The 19,726-nt window shown below is 28.4% G+C and overlaps 1 protein-coding gene across 1 annotated transcript; it reads left to right on the top strand.

The window, feature by feature from the left end:
- The first annotated feature begins 522 nt into the window (after positions 1 to 522).
- On the top strand, positions 523 to 1,758 carry LOC137821896 (uncharacterized). The gene has a single exon (XM_068626689.1). It carries the CDS (start codon positions 708 to 710, stop codon positions 1,455 to 1,457), a length of 750 nt encoding a protein of 249 aa, XP_068482790.1. The 5' UTR covers positions 523 to 707; the 3' UTR covers positions 1,458 to 1,758.
- The last annotated feature ends 17,968 nt before the right edge of the window (positions 1,759 to 19,726 follow it).

The following is a 19,726-nucleotide window of genomic DNA, read 5'->3' as shown; positions in this document are numbered from 1 at the left end:
GAATATGTATGTGAAAGAAGAAAAGAAGGAAGAGTAAGAGTGAGTTTCAAATCAATGTTCAAAATCCTCAAAATCAATATACATAAAAATTGGACCCACTCATTTAAAATAATAATAATAATAATAACCCTATGTGTATTCGATGCTGTCAAGGGTAAACATATAGTTATTAGAATTATTATAGTAATGATACTTTAACATTTACAACAATAAATACACCTACTTAACAACTCAATAAATTAATATTTAAATCATATTTATTTTATTTTTTTAATTTAAATTATTATTATATTATGATAAGGATGTAAAACAACTCAATATATTAATAGTTCAATTATATTCATTTTATATTTTTAATTTAGTTATTATTATATATGATAAGGGATGTAAAACAGCTCAATAAATTAATAGTTCAATTATATTCCTTTTATATTTTTAATTTAAATTATTATTATATTATTATAAGGAGTTATAAAATAAATATTTTTCTTAATTATTATTATCCCTTCCTTTCCTTTCAACAAAAACAAAAACTATCCCCTTTTGGAGTCCCATCGCTTCCCTTACTCCGCTGAAGTCTCCTCCTTATTCTCTCTTTCCCACAACACATCCACATTTCAATTAAATCAAATCAAATCCGTCTTCAAAATTATTCTCAACCAAACACACCCTAACAACAAAAACCCTTCACCGGAGTCGCAACCAAAATGGCAGAGGTTCCGCCGCCGGAGGCGCATCTCAACGGCGGAGGACCACTAACGGCGGCAAACTCCTCGGAGCCCTTCGGATCGAAGCGCCAGCGGCGGCCGAGCGTCCGATTGGGAGATATCGGGGACCAGCCCTACGATTCCCATTCCCGCCGGACCACCGCAAAGTCATGGCGTGTCGCCTACGATCACCCCCGCAACTCCTTTTCCGGTGCCGGAAAACCCTCCAAGACTCGTCCCCTCACGAACCTTACCCCCGCCGCGGAATTCAGCGAAACCCTAGAGAGCGATGGCAACGTGGACAGCATGGTGATTGGGAGCTGGAAAGTGAAGGACTCGAAGAAGCGCGGCGCGAAGCGAATTAGATCGAATTGGACTCCCAGAATCGACGGCGAAGACGACGTCGTGATCGTCGACGACGCGTACCACCACCGGGATTTCGAGGCGGAACATTCCGAAAGCCCCTTGAGGGAACAGAGCCCTATTATCGAGAATTTGGGCGTGGATGAAGAAAGAGAGGTGCAGCATTACCATGATAATAGGAATAACGGAGGAGATGATGGAGTTAGAATTTGGCTCAATGGGTTAGGGTTAGGTCGTTACGCTCCCGTGTTTGAAATTCATGAAGTTGATGATGAGGTTTTGCCCTTGTTAACCTTAGAGGATCTTAAGGATATGGGGATTAGTGCTGTTGGGTCGAGGAGGAAAATATTTTGTGCGATTCAGAAGCTCGGGAAGGGGTTTTCCTGAGTTGGGGTTTTTGATACTCAATTCTCTGCCATTGCGAATTAAGATGCATGTCTGAATGAACTGAGTTGTAGAGTATGCTCTCACATAACTTGTTAGGCTTTTTTTTTCAATGGTTAGGTTGTTATTTTGAAACAAAAATGTCCTTTTGTTTATATAGCTGCTAATTTTGTTCGATCCACTAGAACTGTTTTTTGTTTTAGATTTGTCTTTTACAAGGCAGAAAGACTAATCATGATGAGGGGAAAATACAAGGGATTCGGAAAGGTTTTGTTTTTAATAAAAAGGAATTGCTGTTTTATTATGTTGGTAATCTCTGCCTCTCTTGGTCTTTTTTGTATTGTGCAGATGTTCTGTTATTCTGATAGTAAATCTTTTGAATTTTGAGACATACTGTTTGGTTGGATTAATGGGTTTTCAATTTGGTTGGATTATAGATTATAGATTGCATTGCATTTTTTTTTCTTTCGTAAGCAGAGATTGTACTTCTAGTGTAGGTAAGTGAATAATGTTTTTAGGCAGAGCAGAAATAGTGTTGCAACTGTTGGAGTTGACCACTAGAGTGGCGATTTGGGTGTTGATGGATATTATTTTGGTTGGGTGAAATGAAGTATATTTCTTGATGTTCCTGAAGTTTGAGTACATTTTGTGGATAAATTTGACAATTGAGGTATGAAATTCAAGCTGATTTGACAGTTTCATGCTTCTTACTAAAGGAATAACGTGACTTCCCTTTATGCACTAATAATGCCAGCCCACCTTTTCTGGTAACGGCAAATTACTGTGGCAGACCAAAGCATTGCATTTGCTCTCTTGCAGTTATTGGCAGATAAATAACTGATTGAAAGATAACGAAGAGGGGATTGTAAGGCCTATAGAGAGCAAAGGTCAATAACTGGTTTACTAAAATGATTATGAATGGTAAGCATGTACTAGGTCGATGGAAAGTTATGTTGTAGTGCCTACTATGGTGTTCCTAGTGGGATAAAAGTCAGAAACTAATTATGGCATTCAATTCACCAGCTGGAGAGGCTTCCCAGCACACAAATTATGGTTGCTTCTTAAGGTACGTAGCTAATTGCAATGAAATTATTATTATTATTATTATAATTATAAAATAGTAATTATAATTATAATAATCAAGTTAATAATAATAACAACTATGGTAAGAGGTAAAAAGGTCTGACTGTTACACAAATCACAGACAGGAGATTGTTCAAACAAACACGGTAACCTTTCGAGTTTCTTACCATTTCAGGATTTAAAGCTCTCATATGATTATAAACAGTAGTTTTTTTTGGGATATATGGAAAAAACTACCAAAAAACATAATCAAGATGAAATAGTTTAACTCTTCAGGACGTCATAAATGTATACTAAAGGATGACATGTCCTTTCGTACCTGGTTTGTCGGGAATCCCCACAAGAATTTGCTTGTCTAGACCCTAAGATGGAACTGAAAAAGTAATAGCATTGCATTCTTCTTACGGAAATTGATGGAACCCGTAACTAAATGCCACAAGAAAGAAGACTGGCTAAAAGTCAGTTTCGATGCAAATTTTCCTAAATCTCATATCCCGCTCCGAGGTCAGACCCTCCCTAATATAACTTCACTATTCTGAAAATATTTCTTCAAACTTATTCGACGAATAATCAATTATGATTTGAAATATAATAAGTCAACTTTCTTCAATGCACGATAACACTTTCACTAAATTAAACCACCATGAAATAGCAATATCGATTATGTTGTAGCAGATAATCAGTTATAGCTTTCTTAAAAGGTCATCCTGCTATAGTTTTGTGCATACAACATGTGAAAAACAAGAAAAATCATAAGGGAAGACTGAATTGTAATTTAATTACTACTTAAAAAAATCACAAATATCATTTTAGCAATTATGTTAAGGAGGCCATTTGGTTGGTTTGGAAAGATAATCGGACTAAAAATTATTTTATCTGATAAATTATGACAGACGCACTTTGTCTAACTTTTCTATTATCTTACAAACAAAACTTGATCTATATTTGACCTAAGAAGGTTTATTAAAAAAAAAACTTAATGAGATACATTTTTATAAACGTTTTTTAACAGGTTTTGTTTGATAAATCATAAAACATTTTTCTTAAAGAAAAATTTATAGCAAATATGATCAGACAAACATGTTTAAATACTTATTTTATTCTTATCTTTTTCCGTCTAAAAAACCACATCATAGATAAATTTACAATTCAACTAAATCACTTAACTAACATATATTCGTGTTTACTTTAACAAGTGACTAGATCATAGTTTTAGCATCTGACCAACAAATACAAATGCAAAATAATTAATTTATTTCTTTTGTAACATTTAATATGTACTTACATTAGCTCTCTTTCTTGGGTTAGTACAAATGATGATAACATGCAACATAAAAGAGATAAGGGAGAGAGAAACTATACACAATAATTTATACTAGTTTATTTGTCGTAACAAACTACATCCAATTTTTGATCAACTAGTCAAGTTCAACTAAGTAAATTAATGTTGTGAAGTATATTTTGAGTATTCTTTGGACTTGTAGTCATTCTTGGCTAACCCCTTGAGTAACTCAAGTCACTCTTGGCTCATACTAAGTATTCTTTACTCAAGTCACTCCTTATAGACCCTAAGTATTCTTTATAACTAGCCACTCTTGGCGGGCTTAATATTATTTTGGATCGCAGGCACTCCTTGCTAATATTGACAATGAGTATTCTTTTCTCAAGTCTAGTTGGCCGAGTATTCTTTGCTCTTTAGCCATTTGTGAATAACATAAAGAAGGTTGAATGTTTGAATGATTGTCTAGTAATTATGTTTGACTAATTGAGAGTGTTTGCGTCTTTTTATGAGTACAACATTTAGGTTTTCTCTCTTAGTTCAGTTCATTTTGCACTCTAGGGAGGGGTTACGTCTTTCGACAAATACAAGGTGAAAGTTCATTCTCTCGGGTGACTAAAGAGACACTTCATGTGTTCTCTTTTAAGCTATAATGGATTCATACATTTGATAATGATCTTGCTCAAAGTTGTGGCTCATAGACTACGATTTTGGCTATAATCGTAGTTATGATGGGTCCATGCAACAAATAGTAGAAGAACCAAAAAGTGATATAGGCGACATTTCTTGTTTTTATTTCACATACGATATAGGTGATAGTTTTGTTAATATATGTCGCCTATAGTTGTGTAATAGACTATGATTGTTTGGTTATCGTTTATAATTCAAAATTATAGATGATGTGCACATAAACTACGACTCAAACATTCGCCTAAGAGCTTTAAAATTCATTGTCCAAAAGTACTTTTACAGTAGTGTCAACACCATTTTGTCATGAGGATAAGTAATCTTAAATTTTCTCAACATCGTAATTAGCAAGAGTTTGAGGCATCTACGAGAAATTTGTACATGTAAAGACCCATGAAAATAATATAAATAGAGGGGTAAGGCAAGAGGTTAGATTTTCTTATTTCTAGAAACTGCAACTTAATAACGTGAAAAGCCTCCAATAGTAGAACACTAACATGAACATCAGATTATTTTCGTAGGTACTCGGTCCTTTCATGACTGAGGTCGATAACAAGTGAATACCGAGACCAAATACAAAAAGAGACCCAAACACAACTACAAAGAAAATGAGAAGTTCGAGTAGCACAAAAAATTTAAGAATTCCAACTCTTACAAGTCCCAAGGACAACTTAACTTGCATCACACAGTCTTGATAAAAAAAATCTAACGATATCAGTAGAACTCTGAGTCAACAAGGACTAATCCTAAAGCTAGAAACCTCACATGTAACATCTATATTGAAGCTCAACTTAATAGTTTCAAAATTAACTCAAAGAAAAAGGACAAAAAATGAACTTACTTTGTCTAAGATTTTGATCCGACAAATTTGTAGAAGTCATTGTCAGAAGTCCAATGACAGACTCTAATCGTCAAACTTATGAGGATGTTAGAATTTTGAAGAGAAGACATAGAAAGGAATAAGGAAACATCTAGAGAAATGGTGATTATTTTAAAATGAAATCTGAATAACTAATTTTTCTATTTATATATATATATATATATATATATATATATTTAATAATAAAATATTCAAGTGTCATTTAAAATATATCACTTTTACTTTAAAGCTATTTTTTAGATCTTACATGTTAATTATAGTACTCAATGAAAGCATAATCCATTATCAAACATCCAAAGATCATTGTCAAAACACTAGAGTTATTGCTCCTTCTTCTATTAAATTCTACAAAATAAAAGAAATATAAATTTCAAATTATAAGAATCTTATTTTAAATGAACTTCAATCAAATTATTAAAATTGAAGTTGACATAAATTTAAAATAAAATTAAAAAGGTGGTATTGCTCATTAATTTCACTACTAATATCATTTCTCAAAGTTATGCAATATATATGCGAGGGTTTACTCTAAGGTTATTCCCAGTAACCTCTCCCTTTAGCAAGAATAAATGTTTAAAATAATTATGACACTCTATCACAGAAAAGAATAAATGTTGTTGGTAGCAAAGGAGTTTTGCTAAAATCTTCTTTGTGTTTACAAATAGAGGGTTTGAGCTTCTAAACCAATAAAGTTGATAATGAATAGCTAGTTGTATCTGAATTGATCACTTTTAAAAAAAATATTAAAAACAATTAAAATTAATTTTGAGTTAAAAATTATTAATTTTTTATTTAATAATTAATTATTTTATCTCTAAAATTAATGAATTTTTTTTAGTTATCATCATTATTATAATCACACAATAAGTATTATCACGAGCATTGCTGACGAGACATTAAGACTAATCATAATAACAATAACATAATTAATTCACAATAATGATTTAATTTATTAATAAATAATATTTTTGTTTTACTCTCATTTATCCTTTTATTGTATCTCTAATATATTTTTGTGTTTAATTTTTTGAATTTTTATTATTTCATATTAATTTAGACTTGTTTGACATAAATATTTTATTTAATCTAATTTAGTGTTTGTGTACTCCTTTGCCCATTAAGCAGATATATTATTTTTGGCTAAATCGTGTTTTATCTTTTTTTTTTTAATTATAACTCAATAGTTCATATAATATTTTGTTTTAAAAAATAATTCGAGACCCTTTTGTATATCCCTTGTGAATACGAAGGAAATGCTTGAAAAAATATATTACAAGAAAAACCAGAAAAAGGTATAAAGAACTGATGAGATTGAAAGAATACGAATGTCAAAACGAACATATTCACTTGCAAGTTGGTGGTTTCATCAAAATGTAAACTCTTATAATACCTGCAGTTGACTTAATTTGCCACCTCCCACAAGAGCTTAAAAGAGAAACACTTAGCACGTATGGTTTTAAGAACATATTTTTTTTATTCCGTTTCCATGGCTATTGTCGCAGTTTTGACATGATATACTGAAGAAAAGTAATAATGGATAATGAAGAATATGTCATAATGTATATACCAATAAACTATTTTCTTTTCAAATATATCAGATACTGTTTCATAAAAGAAAATAATTAGGTGATGCTTAAAAATTAAAAGTGATTCATTTTAAAATTAGAAGAACAAAAAACGAAAAATTTGTTCTTTAAGAAACTAAAACTGGGAATCAAAAGGAATATTCGAGCATGATTTGCAAAATCACCATCAAAGTGTGTTCGTGCTTCTCATAATATGTGATGCCAACATATATGAAATGACATGGATTATGAATTAGGTCAAGCTATTTGTCTGGTTCGAATGATCCAATAATCTTCCAATATATGGTACTGACCGATTATTATAAAAAATTATTAAGATAAAAGTATATTATTATAAATTAAACCGTACAAAAAATTACTTAAAGCAAATATTAATCATAATACATAATTTAATCTCAACTCAATATTAAAAGGATTCAACAAAATCCTACGAATATGCATAACAATCGAGATATATTAGATAGATTAGAAAGAAATTGGCTTAACAATAATGGAACCTTTTATTTGTAATTTCATTTGAAGATTAGAATGAAAAGTTAATTCCAGTTTTCGTAAGCCAACAGCTTTTAATCATATTGAATAACATGTTTAGTGAGTAAAACTTTTAATTAATCCTTGGTTTGCAGATAATTAGAAACCAAAATTGACCTGGTTGATAAGCAAATGAATTCTATCAAATGAAACTTCGTATATAATGAGCAAGCATATATACTTTTGTAGAAAGCGTTTATTTGAAACAATTAAAAGAAAACAAAACAAAACAAAATTCAAAACAATTAAAATATAGAATGAACAAAAGCTTTTATTACTAAAACTACCAATAATATCTTAAAACATGTACAATAAACTCTATAACCCACCTTCCACCAAAATTTGTTTTTTTTTTTATAAAATTTTTGTGTTAGACATCACTATGCAACTTGACATCTCAGCTAAGCTGATACTTTAAGAAACAACAATCATCTGCCACAAAAGTTTGTTAATAAGTATTTATGTCAGCCCTTAATACTTTATAAGTAACTTCACATAAAACTTCAAAACTTAATTATTTATGCATATCTGCTACCATCATATATTTTTTACAAAACCAAACCGCCGTAAATATTTGTATATTATAAAAATAAATGCAAGTTCAACGACCAAATAAGTTTTGAAATAAAATAAAATAAACAAGGAAAAAACGTTGTGTTTGATAAAAACTAGCACAAGTTTCTAGCTTATTAGTTCGAATTGATATAAACTAATTCATTGAATTAAAATTATTTGATAAAATTAATTAATAAATATAAAATTACATAAAAGAATATAACTATATAGATAATTTTTTATTTTTTATATAAAAAAATTATTTTTATATAATTATATTTTTAATTTGTAAAAACATAATTAAGTTATATTAAAAAAAATTAAATTTGTTTTTATTTTTTAATTGAACAAGTCATTTGATCTAAACTAGTTGATCTTATGATTATTAATCAAATTTAATTTCTACTTATTTTCAGGAACTAAATTGTTTTTATCTATCAATTTAATCTATTGTTAAATTAAGTTTATTTTCATAACGTAATTTTCATATATCATAATGTCATGAAATATTGGTCACTTCAATTTATAATGTTAATTTTTAAATTTAAAATATAAAATAAAATATCCAAAAAATACTGAAAATAGTATAGTAATAATTTGTTTCTATGAAATTAAAAATATGTAATAGAAGGTAAACAATTTAAAGATAATAATAAAACATAATAAAATATAAAAAAATGAGAAAAAAATTAAATTTAGCTAAAATAACTTATAAGTTGTAACTGCAAAATAAATTATTTTGAATATCTTAACAAATATTTTGGTATTGGTCAAACTAGTTTATAAATTAAGTAACTTATTGATGTAACCGTCTTAATAATGCATGCAATTACGACAAAATGATATTATAAATACATAAAAAAAATATTTATTTATGTTTAAACAAATGGATCTTAAAACCATTTTGAAGTTGTGAATGAAACATAAATTATGTTGAAGTAAATAAAGGCATTAATTTGGTGCATCCTTAGTTTATATATGTAGCAAACTTATTGGCTCAAATTGGTTACATAAAATGAAATGAAAGCACGTGGCATATTATCTGTTTGTCCCCACTTGAACTATTCCTTCTCCATGTCAACAAAAAATAGAGCATATGCATCAAGTTATCACTTTGCAGCCACATTATCCCTGTGTAGCCACCACACCAATCTAATGGAACATGACTTTGTTTCTTAAACATATCTTTAGGAGTACGGAAAAAAGGAGGAGATTAAGATTATTTGTTACAATGTTCTTGAACCTCTACATTCGAAATAAATAAGTAGCAGAGGTGCATTAATTTAATATCTTACCGTGTATGGCTTGCAAAAGGAAGCTCATAGTGTGACTAGTGTTGTGCTAAAGTCGATATGAGAAGAAGATTGAAGAGTGAAAGGTGTAGCATGTAAGACAAGAGACAGTCAACCAGCCAAAGATGTCGCCAAAACAAACAATCAAAGGGCTATATATCTTCAAAAGAGACAAAGTCCTATGAATTGGAATACCTAGGCAAACCATCCTTGGCTACCCGACATGACTCTTCATCTACATACAACACCCTTCTCTTCCTACCTCTCAACTTTCTCAACTCTCCAATTTTCATGCCAAACAATGAATCACTAAACCCCTTTTTATAGCCTCACCATCACAATCTCACGTAAAATAACAAATTGGCATATTATGGTACACCAAAACTTACTAGAAGATTAATAAAGAATATGTTCTTGAAATATTAGGAGGGACCATCCATTCATGCATCCATCCTACTAATCTGCTAGGTGTTGCCCTTCTAGGATATCATGGCAAGTGGAAAATGGGCAAGTCAATTGTTGTTACTTCAAAAAGTCTACATTTTGATGAACCAACTTGTAATTGAATTTGTCCGTTTTGACATTCACCCTTTCTTTCTGAACCTTTCCATTATTATGTTTTGTGTATTATTAAAAAAACAGACATGAACAAAAGAAAAAAAGGAAGACAAATGATATGAGAATGAATATTTCTTCTATTTTTTTATTTGAAATTAAAGCAGATGGTCTAAATTTCTAGGTCTAAATAAAGAGAGGGAATAAAAAAAATAAAGAGTCAGTCATTAAAGACTAGAATCAGAAGAGACAAAATAAAGGTTATACACATGTACAAAGAGAAACAACTCAGGATTAGAAAAGACACAATTAATATTAGTTTCATTCTACAAGTCTTGTATCCATATCATTTAATACCCTTGTAAGTTGGAAAACAAATATTGATGAGACACAACTTTGAACAAATACTCTTGAAAGATTGAGAACTTAAGATTTTGGTATAAATGTCAGTTAGTTGATATGTGGTGAAAATGGGAAGCAAATGTATGAGACCCTTCTTCAATTTTTTCCTAACAACGTGACAATCTATTTCTATGTGTTTCGTACGCTCTTGAAACACTGGATTTGCTGGAATGTATTTTGCTGAGTCATTGTCACAGTATAAAAGAGATGATTGCTCAAAAGGAACTTTGAAATCTTGAAGAAGATAAGTTAGCCATTGAATTTCACATGTAACCGTGGTCATTGCCCTATATTCAACTTCACATTAACTATTTGATATTGTTCCTTGCTTTTTTTATTTCCATGATGTGAGAGAATTTTCAAGATACACACTAAAATCAGTCATTTGATTATCTTGAATCACTGCAGATGCCCCAATCACTATAAAAAAGGCTTTTAGATTAGCAGAAGTGTTGAAAGAGAAAAATAAACCAAGACTTGGAGCTCCTTTAATATATTTGAAAATTCTAATCGTTGTAGCATAGTGAACAATTGTAGGCTTAGCAAGAAACCAAGAAAGCTGTTGTACAAAAAATGTTATGTCAGGTCGAGTATTAGTGAGATACATAAGTCTTTCAATCAATCTTCTATAGACTTGAATATATGTGAAAGGAACACTCCCAAAAGAAGATAATTTTTTTATGATTTTCAATAAGAGTGAGTGCAGGTTTGCAAGCTAAAAGACCTGCATATGTTAATAACTCCAATGCATATTTCCTTTGGTTTACCATTATCCCTTTCTTACTTCTTGCTAGTTGTCATTGGAATTGGATTGTTGTAAAATAGAAATAGTTAACAATGTTGTTTGATACTGCTCATGAGTAAAACTAATTTGGTCAGACTGCACTTCTGACTTTGAACCTTCAACTACAAGAAAATCATAAAATAGAAACCAATTTTAGAAACAAAAAATAATTAGTTGCTATAGTGACTAAATTAGAGACCATTTTTGGTACTAAATAAATTTTTGGTTTCTAAATTAGTTTCTGTTATTGTTAAATGGTTTCTAAATTGGTATCTAATTAGCAACCAAGGTTTTTGCCACCAAATTTAGAATCTAAATAATTGGTAGTTAAAATCTTGGTAGCTAATTAGATATCAATTTAGAAACTATTTAACAATAACATAAACTAATTTAGAAACCAATTTTTTTTAGTTTCTAAAATGGTTTCTAATTCAATTACTATTGCAACTAGTTATTTTGGTATCTAAAAATTGGTTTCTATTTGATGATTTTCTTGTAGTGTTCATGATTCTACACATCATTATTAGAATTTGTATTCTCAAAAATTGCATTAGCATGACTTTGATCATGGTTCTGATTTTTAAACTTGAAATGAGGTGGAAAGCATTGTTTTCTATAACATGTATCAATGGTATGCCTTATGACTGTAGATTTTAGAAATATATCCTCTACATAACCAAAACATCTTCCATAGGTTGTAGCATTGTTTTCATCACCTCATTTGCTAGTAGCAATAATTGCCTTGGATTGATCACCAAAATTTTGCCTGTCTTGTTGTGTAACAGAGAACAAACTCTATTCCAAGATGGCAAAGGGTCCATTAATAGGATTTGAGTTCTCATAGTAAAATAGTTATCATTTATCCCCCTTAGAAATTTAATATTTTGGTTTTGTGATTTATATTTAGAAACATTCACAATAGCATTGCAATGCATTTAGATGCACATGAACAAGTAGGTAGCGGGATGAAAAAGATCAAGTTCATCCCAAAGAATGTTTTGATGAGTGAAATAATTTGTAACAACCAACTTACCTTGTTTGAAAGAATAAATCATCTCTTAAAGATTAAAAATATGAATCATGTCTCCTTTTGAGAACCTTTCCTTTAAATCACCCATGAGTAAATGTAGCAGCGAGAGCTCTGATTAGAGATATGATACCATATTATAAAAAAGAACAGAGATGAACAAAAGAGAAAAAGAAAGACAAAGGATATGGAAAAAAACATCTCTTCTATTTTTCCATTTGAAATCAAAGTGGATGGTCTGAATATATACAAGTAGTACACCCATTCTAGGTCTAACTAAATAGAGAGAATGAAAAACAGAGAGTAATCAATACAAACTAGAATTAGAAAAAACAAAATAAAGGTGATACCCATGTGCAAAGAGAAACAACTAAGAATTAGAAAAGACACAATTGGTATCATCTTCTTTCTAAAAACCTTGTATCCATATCTTTAATATTGTCCAATACTATAAATTATTTCCTTAATTACTATCAAAAAGGGATCATCATTATTTTATTCAATTGTTGATTACTACAATATCACAAAGCTCTTACATTTCACACATTGTAAGTGGAGTCGTACTCTTTTTTTTTTCTATGATGAAGGATATCAATTTCTTCTACGAGTCATAAGCTTTAGGCCTAAGTTTTTCATTAGAGTATACTTACCTGACATACAATGATGATATGATAAGTTTTATAAGACCCTTATAATTAATATGATGTAACATAATGAAAAATCAAATAAACATTTCATAAAATTAAATAAGGAAGATGACCTAAACTATTTTTTTGTCCTAGAAAGGGATCATTTTATTTTATTGACAAGCAATAAATTGAATGTATAATTTATATTTTAGAAATAACATATTGTTAAAGAAAATATATTATATTTTAAATTTATATTGACTGTGAAACGTAGTTTTGATAGCCTTCATTTCACCAAACATGCAAGACAAACAGGTTTGGATTTTAATGAGGTAAAAAAAATGACAGGAAGAAAAAAGGAAACTGATCTTGCGGGCTCTTTCTCTCATGGCTTTATGAGCTCATATTATTCTAAAACTTGGAGAAAGGGTGGTCCTGTGCTGATCCACACTGTACACCCATTTAAACATAACTCAATGCTTTTTAAAGGTCCAAACTCCACACAAATAAATTTTGAAACAGACAAACAAGAAATTAGTCAAAATATTTCTTTAAAGAAAATGAAGAAATAGATCAAAAGAACATATTTGGTCTCATAATATGTTTCAATATATGAAGAAATTACAATCACGAGATAGACTTTTAAAAGATTTTAAGATTAACAAACAACTTTGGTTTCGACTACTAGCTAATTAATTAGACAACAAAAAAACATATGCAACATTTTTTTATGCAAAAGTTCTGAAAAAAAAGTCAATCAGTTTAGTGGAGTTTGCTTCAAAATTGTGGTCACGCACACATTTTTCAACTATTGGATTGTGAAGCATAGAGCTGTGATTACGAACTACATGCACTATTCCAAGCTTGCCCGTTAAGATAGTATATGTAAAGAATTGAGTTCTTTTCACGTGTATTTCAACTTTATATCCTTTCATCAAAAGAAGAAAAAAAAATGTATTTGATGTCAATGTTGTTTCTCTTCGAATGTCATAGGGACAAGGAATACTGGATTGGATATGCCTATGGGGCTTCTTCCTATAGCCCTTTCATACTCACTTTTTCCTATAAATTTTCCTTTCTCCCTAAAATTATGAAGGATCAAATATGAGATATGTTTCTAGTTCTCTATTATAATTACAAAATTTTAATTATAAATTTAGGTGGCTAATTCCTTTTCTAAAAAAATTATAACTGTACTTTTTAAAAGAAATTATTATGTGTTGTAAAGTTATAGGGTAAATTTCTTATCTAGTACCATTTACATTTTTATTTCTCCATCTAACACTCTTTTGTTTTTATTTTTCTATCTAACACTCTTTTGTTTTTATTTCCTTTTCTAACACTCTTTTATTTTTTATTTTCCTATCTAGTACCATTTCAAAATAAATAAATAAAATAATAAATTTTGTTTTTTGATAATTTTAATTTTGAATGCATTAAAAAAATATTTTTAATGTTTAAAATAGTTATAAGTATAATTAATAAATAAAGAAATAAGTTTTTAAAAAATAAAAATAAAAAAGTAATAAATTTAAAAATTTAGTTTAAAAATTATTTTTTTTAAGAATGAAGAAAATAAAAAACTAAACTCTACAACAACATAAAAGTTGAATCTATAAACATAAATTAATATTTATTTTTATTATTATCGATATGTAATCATGTTAATTTCAAGTAAAAGATACAGGACATAATTATAAAAAAAAACAAATTGAATAAGGACTCATATGAACATAAGAAAACAACATGATCGAACAAAAAAATGTTCATATTGTCAAACACCAGGACAGACATAAAGAACCTGTCCCAATATTATTGGATTGTGCATTTCTCGTCATTAATTATGTTTCATTTCGCACAAACTATTTAATGTACCATTGAAGAAAATATTAAATGAGTGATCATCTTTCATTTATTTTCCTTTTTATGATCAACATATACTTATTTAGTATTGTCTTATATCTCTTATATTTATCTTATTTGAATTTTTTTTATATATTTTATTTTTATCTTAAATTGTTTTGCCTTTATTTTATATCTTTTATGTTTTTAGTTATTATTTTTTTTTTCTGTCATTCTTTACTTATTTCTGTTTTTTGTTTTTATTTTATTGTTGCTGTTTTTATTTTCTAGACTTATTTTTTGTTTTCTTCTTATTTTTAAGCATTAAGTATAACATTTGCATTAATTTTTTTTTAAGATTTTGCGGGTATACACTTCAATATTATTTGTGTGTCCACTATTAATTAATACTAATTGACTTTGGTTTTTTTATAATTATGTCCTGTATTTTTTTACTTGAAATTAACATGATTAAATCATCAATAATAATAAAAATAAATACTAATTTATGTTTATAGATTCAACTTTTATGTTGCTGTAGGGTTTAATTTTTTATTTTCTTCATTCTTAAAAAAAATAATTTTAAATTAAACATTTTAAATTTTATTTTATTTTTTTTGTAAAAACTCATTTTTTTATTCACTAATTATATTTCTAACTATTTTAAAAATTAAAAATATTTATTTTTTAATGCATTCAAAATTAAAATCATCAAAAAAATAATAATTTATTATTTTTTTTATTTGTTTTTGAAATGGTGTTAGATAAGGAAATAAAAAATAAAAGGGTGTAGATAGGGAAATAAAAACAAAAAGAGTGTTAGATATGGAAATAAAAACAAAAGGGTGCTAGATAGGGAAATAAAAGTGTAAATGGTGCTAGATAGGGAATTTACCCAAAGTTATAACTTGTTATATTTTCAAAATAAAAATAGAATAATAAATTAATAAAACACTTTATTCAAATACATGCTTTAATCCCTTAAAGTCGTAACTTTGAATTCCGTATAAAAAGTCTCACTGAGAATTGGAACATATATATATGACTGGATTCCTTTGAAATGCACAGGTGATCAAAATATCGTACTATAAATCATTTTTGCCAAAGGAAAATTTATACAAATTTCTTTATATCATGAATATAGTGTTTTCAAATAAATTGTGATATATATAAATATATTTTTTTTATCATTATTGTATTACTTTTTTATATTATGTTCATTGAAGGATAAACTTATCTCCTTTGTCAATATTTTATTGCAAATAAGTTCTTAAAAGAGTTACTGTGAAAGTTACATTAGACTTTAAAAATAAATCCATATCATATTAAAAAAGTTAGACTCAACTCTTTCAAAGTGTATAACTTAATATATTTCTACTTGTATTCATGTCTTCTTAGATAATACTGACTTTATTTGTTTTACAGATTATATTTAGTTTTACGTAAACCTTTTCTCATTGATTTATTAATCAGTTTGTGTATTTAAGAATATATATATATATATATATATATATATATGATCTCCCAAAATATCAGTTCAAATATTAGAAAACTCATAAATTTCACCCTTGAACATAAAAAAAATAGCAACTTGAAGAATAAATTGATACATTTTAATATTAATTATATAGTTTTATTGTTTGAGATTACTTAAGAGAGAAAATAATACTTTAAGACTAAATTTGCTACTAGAAAAATACTTATTATTATTTGCATATTTTTTTTATGAAAGTTTTTTTGGCTAAAAATTCAAACAAATATAATATTGATGAATTAGTTCATTTGTTTAGATTTAGTTTGTTTTTCAAGTGGAGAGTGATGGAAGATTATATTCTTGACCAAAGGACTCAATATTAGGACTATGACTAGAAGGATACAAGAGGAATGGACCTCAACTAACTTTAGTAGGCCCAAACTCCTATCATCATGGGTCAATCTTTAGTTTGTGAGATATTGTTCAAAATAGATTAGGATATTTTGAACCTTGTATTGGGCTAAGTAGTTAGGACATTTGAGCCAAATAGTGTAGAGTTTTGAGCTTGTATTTGAGTCCTTGGTAGACTAGGGTTAGAATAACCTATTTAGGGTTTCAATTGAGCTCCCTAAGGTCCAAGAGAAATCATAGGTCGGTTTTAGGGGAAAGAGAGGTGCACGCTTCTCACATTTAGAGCACATGTGGAAAGAAAAGTGTCACTTGATTCACTCCATCTGTCACTCTCTTAGGAAATTTGAATTCGAAATTTCCTCTCTTTTCTTATTCAAAGGATCGGCCATCATAGCTATAAATAAGACCCTCCACCTCTTCCATTTTTACTTTTGATTAAGTAATGAATTGTTGCTCGAGCTAGAACTCTACTTGATTTTGAGCTTAGCCCCTCTTTCCTAGAAGAGTTGACCTCACCTCTTGACGGAGGTCCATCTAAGCCACCAACAAATCTAGGCTAAGAGGAAAGCATATGAAGCAGAAAACATTTTTGTATGAAATTCTTTTTCTTAAACCTTGTAAATACTTGTATAAATAGTATAGGTTTTTTCAACTTTGTATTATAAGCTGAGTAGAATGGGTTTCATTTGAACTTCAAAAGAAGAGATAGGTCATAAACACTAAACCTAAGAGAGAGTGGTAATGAGACCCTAACATGTCATGCAAGTTAGGGTTAGTAGACAATTATTGTCTATAGGGTTTCAAAACCCTAACCCTAACCCCACCTTGCATAACATGCCAACTTTCCCCATTTCTTTATAATAAATATGACCCTCCTCTCATGTAAAATTTAGACTTTAATTAAGTAAAGAATTTATGCTAAATTAGTTTCAGAAATCCTTTCTTAGTCTCTCTTATCCTTTGCTCTCATTCTCTTAGCTAAGAAAGCCTAAAGCTCTTGCTAGAAGGTTGGTCTAACCTCCTTGATAACACTTATTCTCTTTCCAATTGCTTATGAAATCTTCATGCATTTGATCTTAACTTCTTCTGTTGCCATTAAAATTTATCTCCACTTCAATTCAACTAAAGAAACAAGCTAGGAGCCAAGCATAACTCCTAGCTCCTTCTTCTTATTTTTCAAATTCAGAGTTGTTTATGCCATTTCTTATTTTTTTTGAAGTCACTTCACTGATTTAATTGTCTGAATTGTTTTTAAATTCAGTCAAATTTCTTTGTTCTACTTGAATCTTCCATGTGTGCCTTTTAGGAATTCTATTTGTTAATTCTTGTGTGCTTTGTTTTGAATGAGTTTTCTTGCATTTTTAATCGGTTCATTTCATTTGTAATTGAGTCATTTTGATTTTATGATCATTACATGTTGTCTAGAGTCATGTGTAGCTCTTAAGTGTTATCACATCTTATTATTTCGCTATTTGAATTTGTTTTCATTTGCAAGTTGAATCTGAGTTCACATAGTGCTTTTGTGCTTTTGATTTTCAATTTTGAGTTCATACTTATTATTAGTTCATTCACAAGTCCATTAATATTAAATTTCCATTGTGTTTTTCTTAAAGTTGTAATATATTGCTCTGATTCAATTAGGTTTTAATTTGACATTTACTTAATATAATTCTTTCTTATTTCAATTCAAGTCAAGTGGTTGATATATTATTTGTAGTCGTATATTCAATTTGCTAAAGTCGATTCATATATGAATTGAAAAAGTAATGACTCCTCTCTTAAAAATAAAAGGACATAAACAAAAAGAAAAGCAAAAATAAAGAGTTAATCTTTGAGCATTGAACATAAAAATAATTTAGTAAACACATTCTTACACAACTACTAAAGGAAACTAAAATCGAATGCATTTTCCAAAATGAACCTTCAAACTTAGTGCTCTAAAAGTGCTTGAGATGGTAATTTTTGTGTGCAAATTCTAATTCTCCATTACGTAGTACCTTAACATCACCTTAAATCCCACATTATAATTAAATAATAATAGATATTTTTAATTTTAATTTATAAAAAATATAAAAATTAAACCGTCAGATTTATTATTTAGACAAATCCTGATTGAATTTTTTTAATAAATCATTTTGAATAAATATTTATTCCTTTTTATTTTTTTCTTAAATTTTTTTATAATTTATTTCTTTTATTATATCTTTCGTTTTTACTATATCATAAATTAACTAGAAGAACATTAAGGGTTTGTTTGCATTCGAGTGTTCACTCAAATTGAAAAACAAATAAAATATATGTTTGTATTTGTGTAATTGTGAGGAAAGAAAATCGATTGATTGCGGAAGAAGAGAAAAAACAAAACAATAGTTGGTGTGCATTGAAGAAAAACTAAAAAAAAATAAAAAATTAAATAACATTATTAAAAAGTCAAAATTACCTTAACTTTATATATATAAAATAATATTTTATATATATATTACAACAATAACAATAAATTATAAACAATAATAAAAAATATAAAAATAAATTACATGTTTAATAATAATTAAAATAAATTTATTAAATAATAATATCAATAATAATAAAAATATATTTTTAATTTGATTTGATGAAAAAAAAAATTAAATGTATTTATAATAAAATAAATATTTACTAAAAATAAATATTTTTTACATCAAATATTTTAATTAACTTAAATCTATTAAAAAAAATCATATTTTATTATTTAAATATTTTTAAAGATAAGGATAAATTTGTAAAATTACATTTTACACATTTTAAAAATATAAAAAAAAATTTCACAACCATCATATCACTCACAAAGTTCAATAAACTTTTTTCATAAATCTACTCTAACATACATTAATCCAAACAACCGACTTTCTTTACACTTTTGTCTCAAATCACTTCAAATTCACTCCCTCAAAACTTTTCCCTAATTTTGAACCTAAATCTTAAGCCCTGTCCTAACCTAAATCCTAAACCCTATACTACATATTTCTAAATTTGAACAGTGAACCAGATTCCTCTCTTCCAACTTATATCTATAGCTAAGCATTGGGTTTGGGATAGCACTTTCATAGCAACTCAATTCAACTCGCCAATTACACACCATGCAGGAATACCCTATTTTTTCCCCAATTTTTCTTCAAGGCTGCAGCACAATTTTTCGTTTTACTCTTCAATTTTCCCATCCCTGACCTCGGTGAATTTGAGTTAATTAGGGTTTTGAAATTTGAATACCGAAATTAA

The sequence above is a fragment of the Phaseolus vulgaris genome, chromosome 9, assembly GCF_000499845.2.
Source record: "Phaseolus vulgaris cultivar G19833 chromosome 9, P. vulgaris v2.0, whole genome shotgun sequence".
Classification (NCBI taxonomy): domain Eukaryota; kingdom Viridiplantae; phylum Streptophyta; class Magnoliopsida; order Fabales; family Fabaceae; genus Phaseolus; species Phaseolus vulgaris.
Note: the sequence above shows the minus strand (reverse complement) of the source record. Positions and strands in the feature narration are given on the sequence as shown.

Coding starts and splice junctions, on each gene's coding strand:
- LOC137821896 (XM_068626689.1), top strand. CDS start 708: ATGGCAGAGGTTCCGCCGCCGGAGGCGCATCTCAACGGCGGAGGACCA.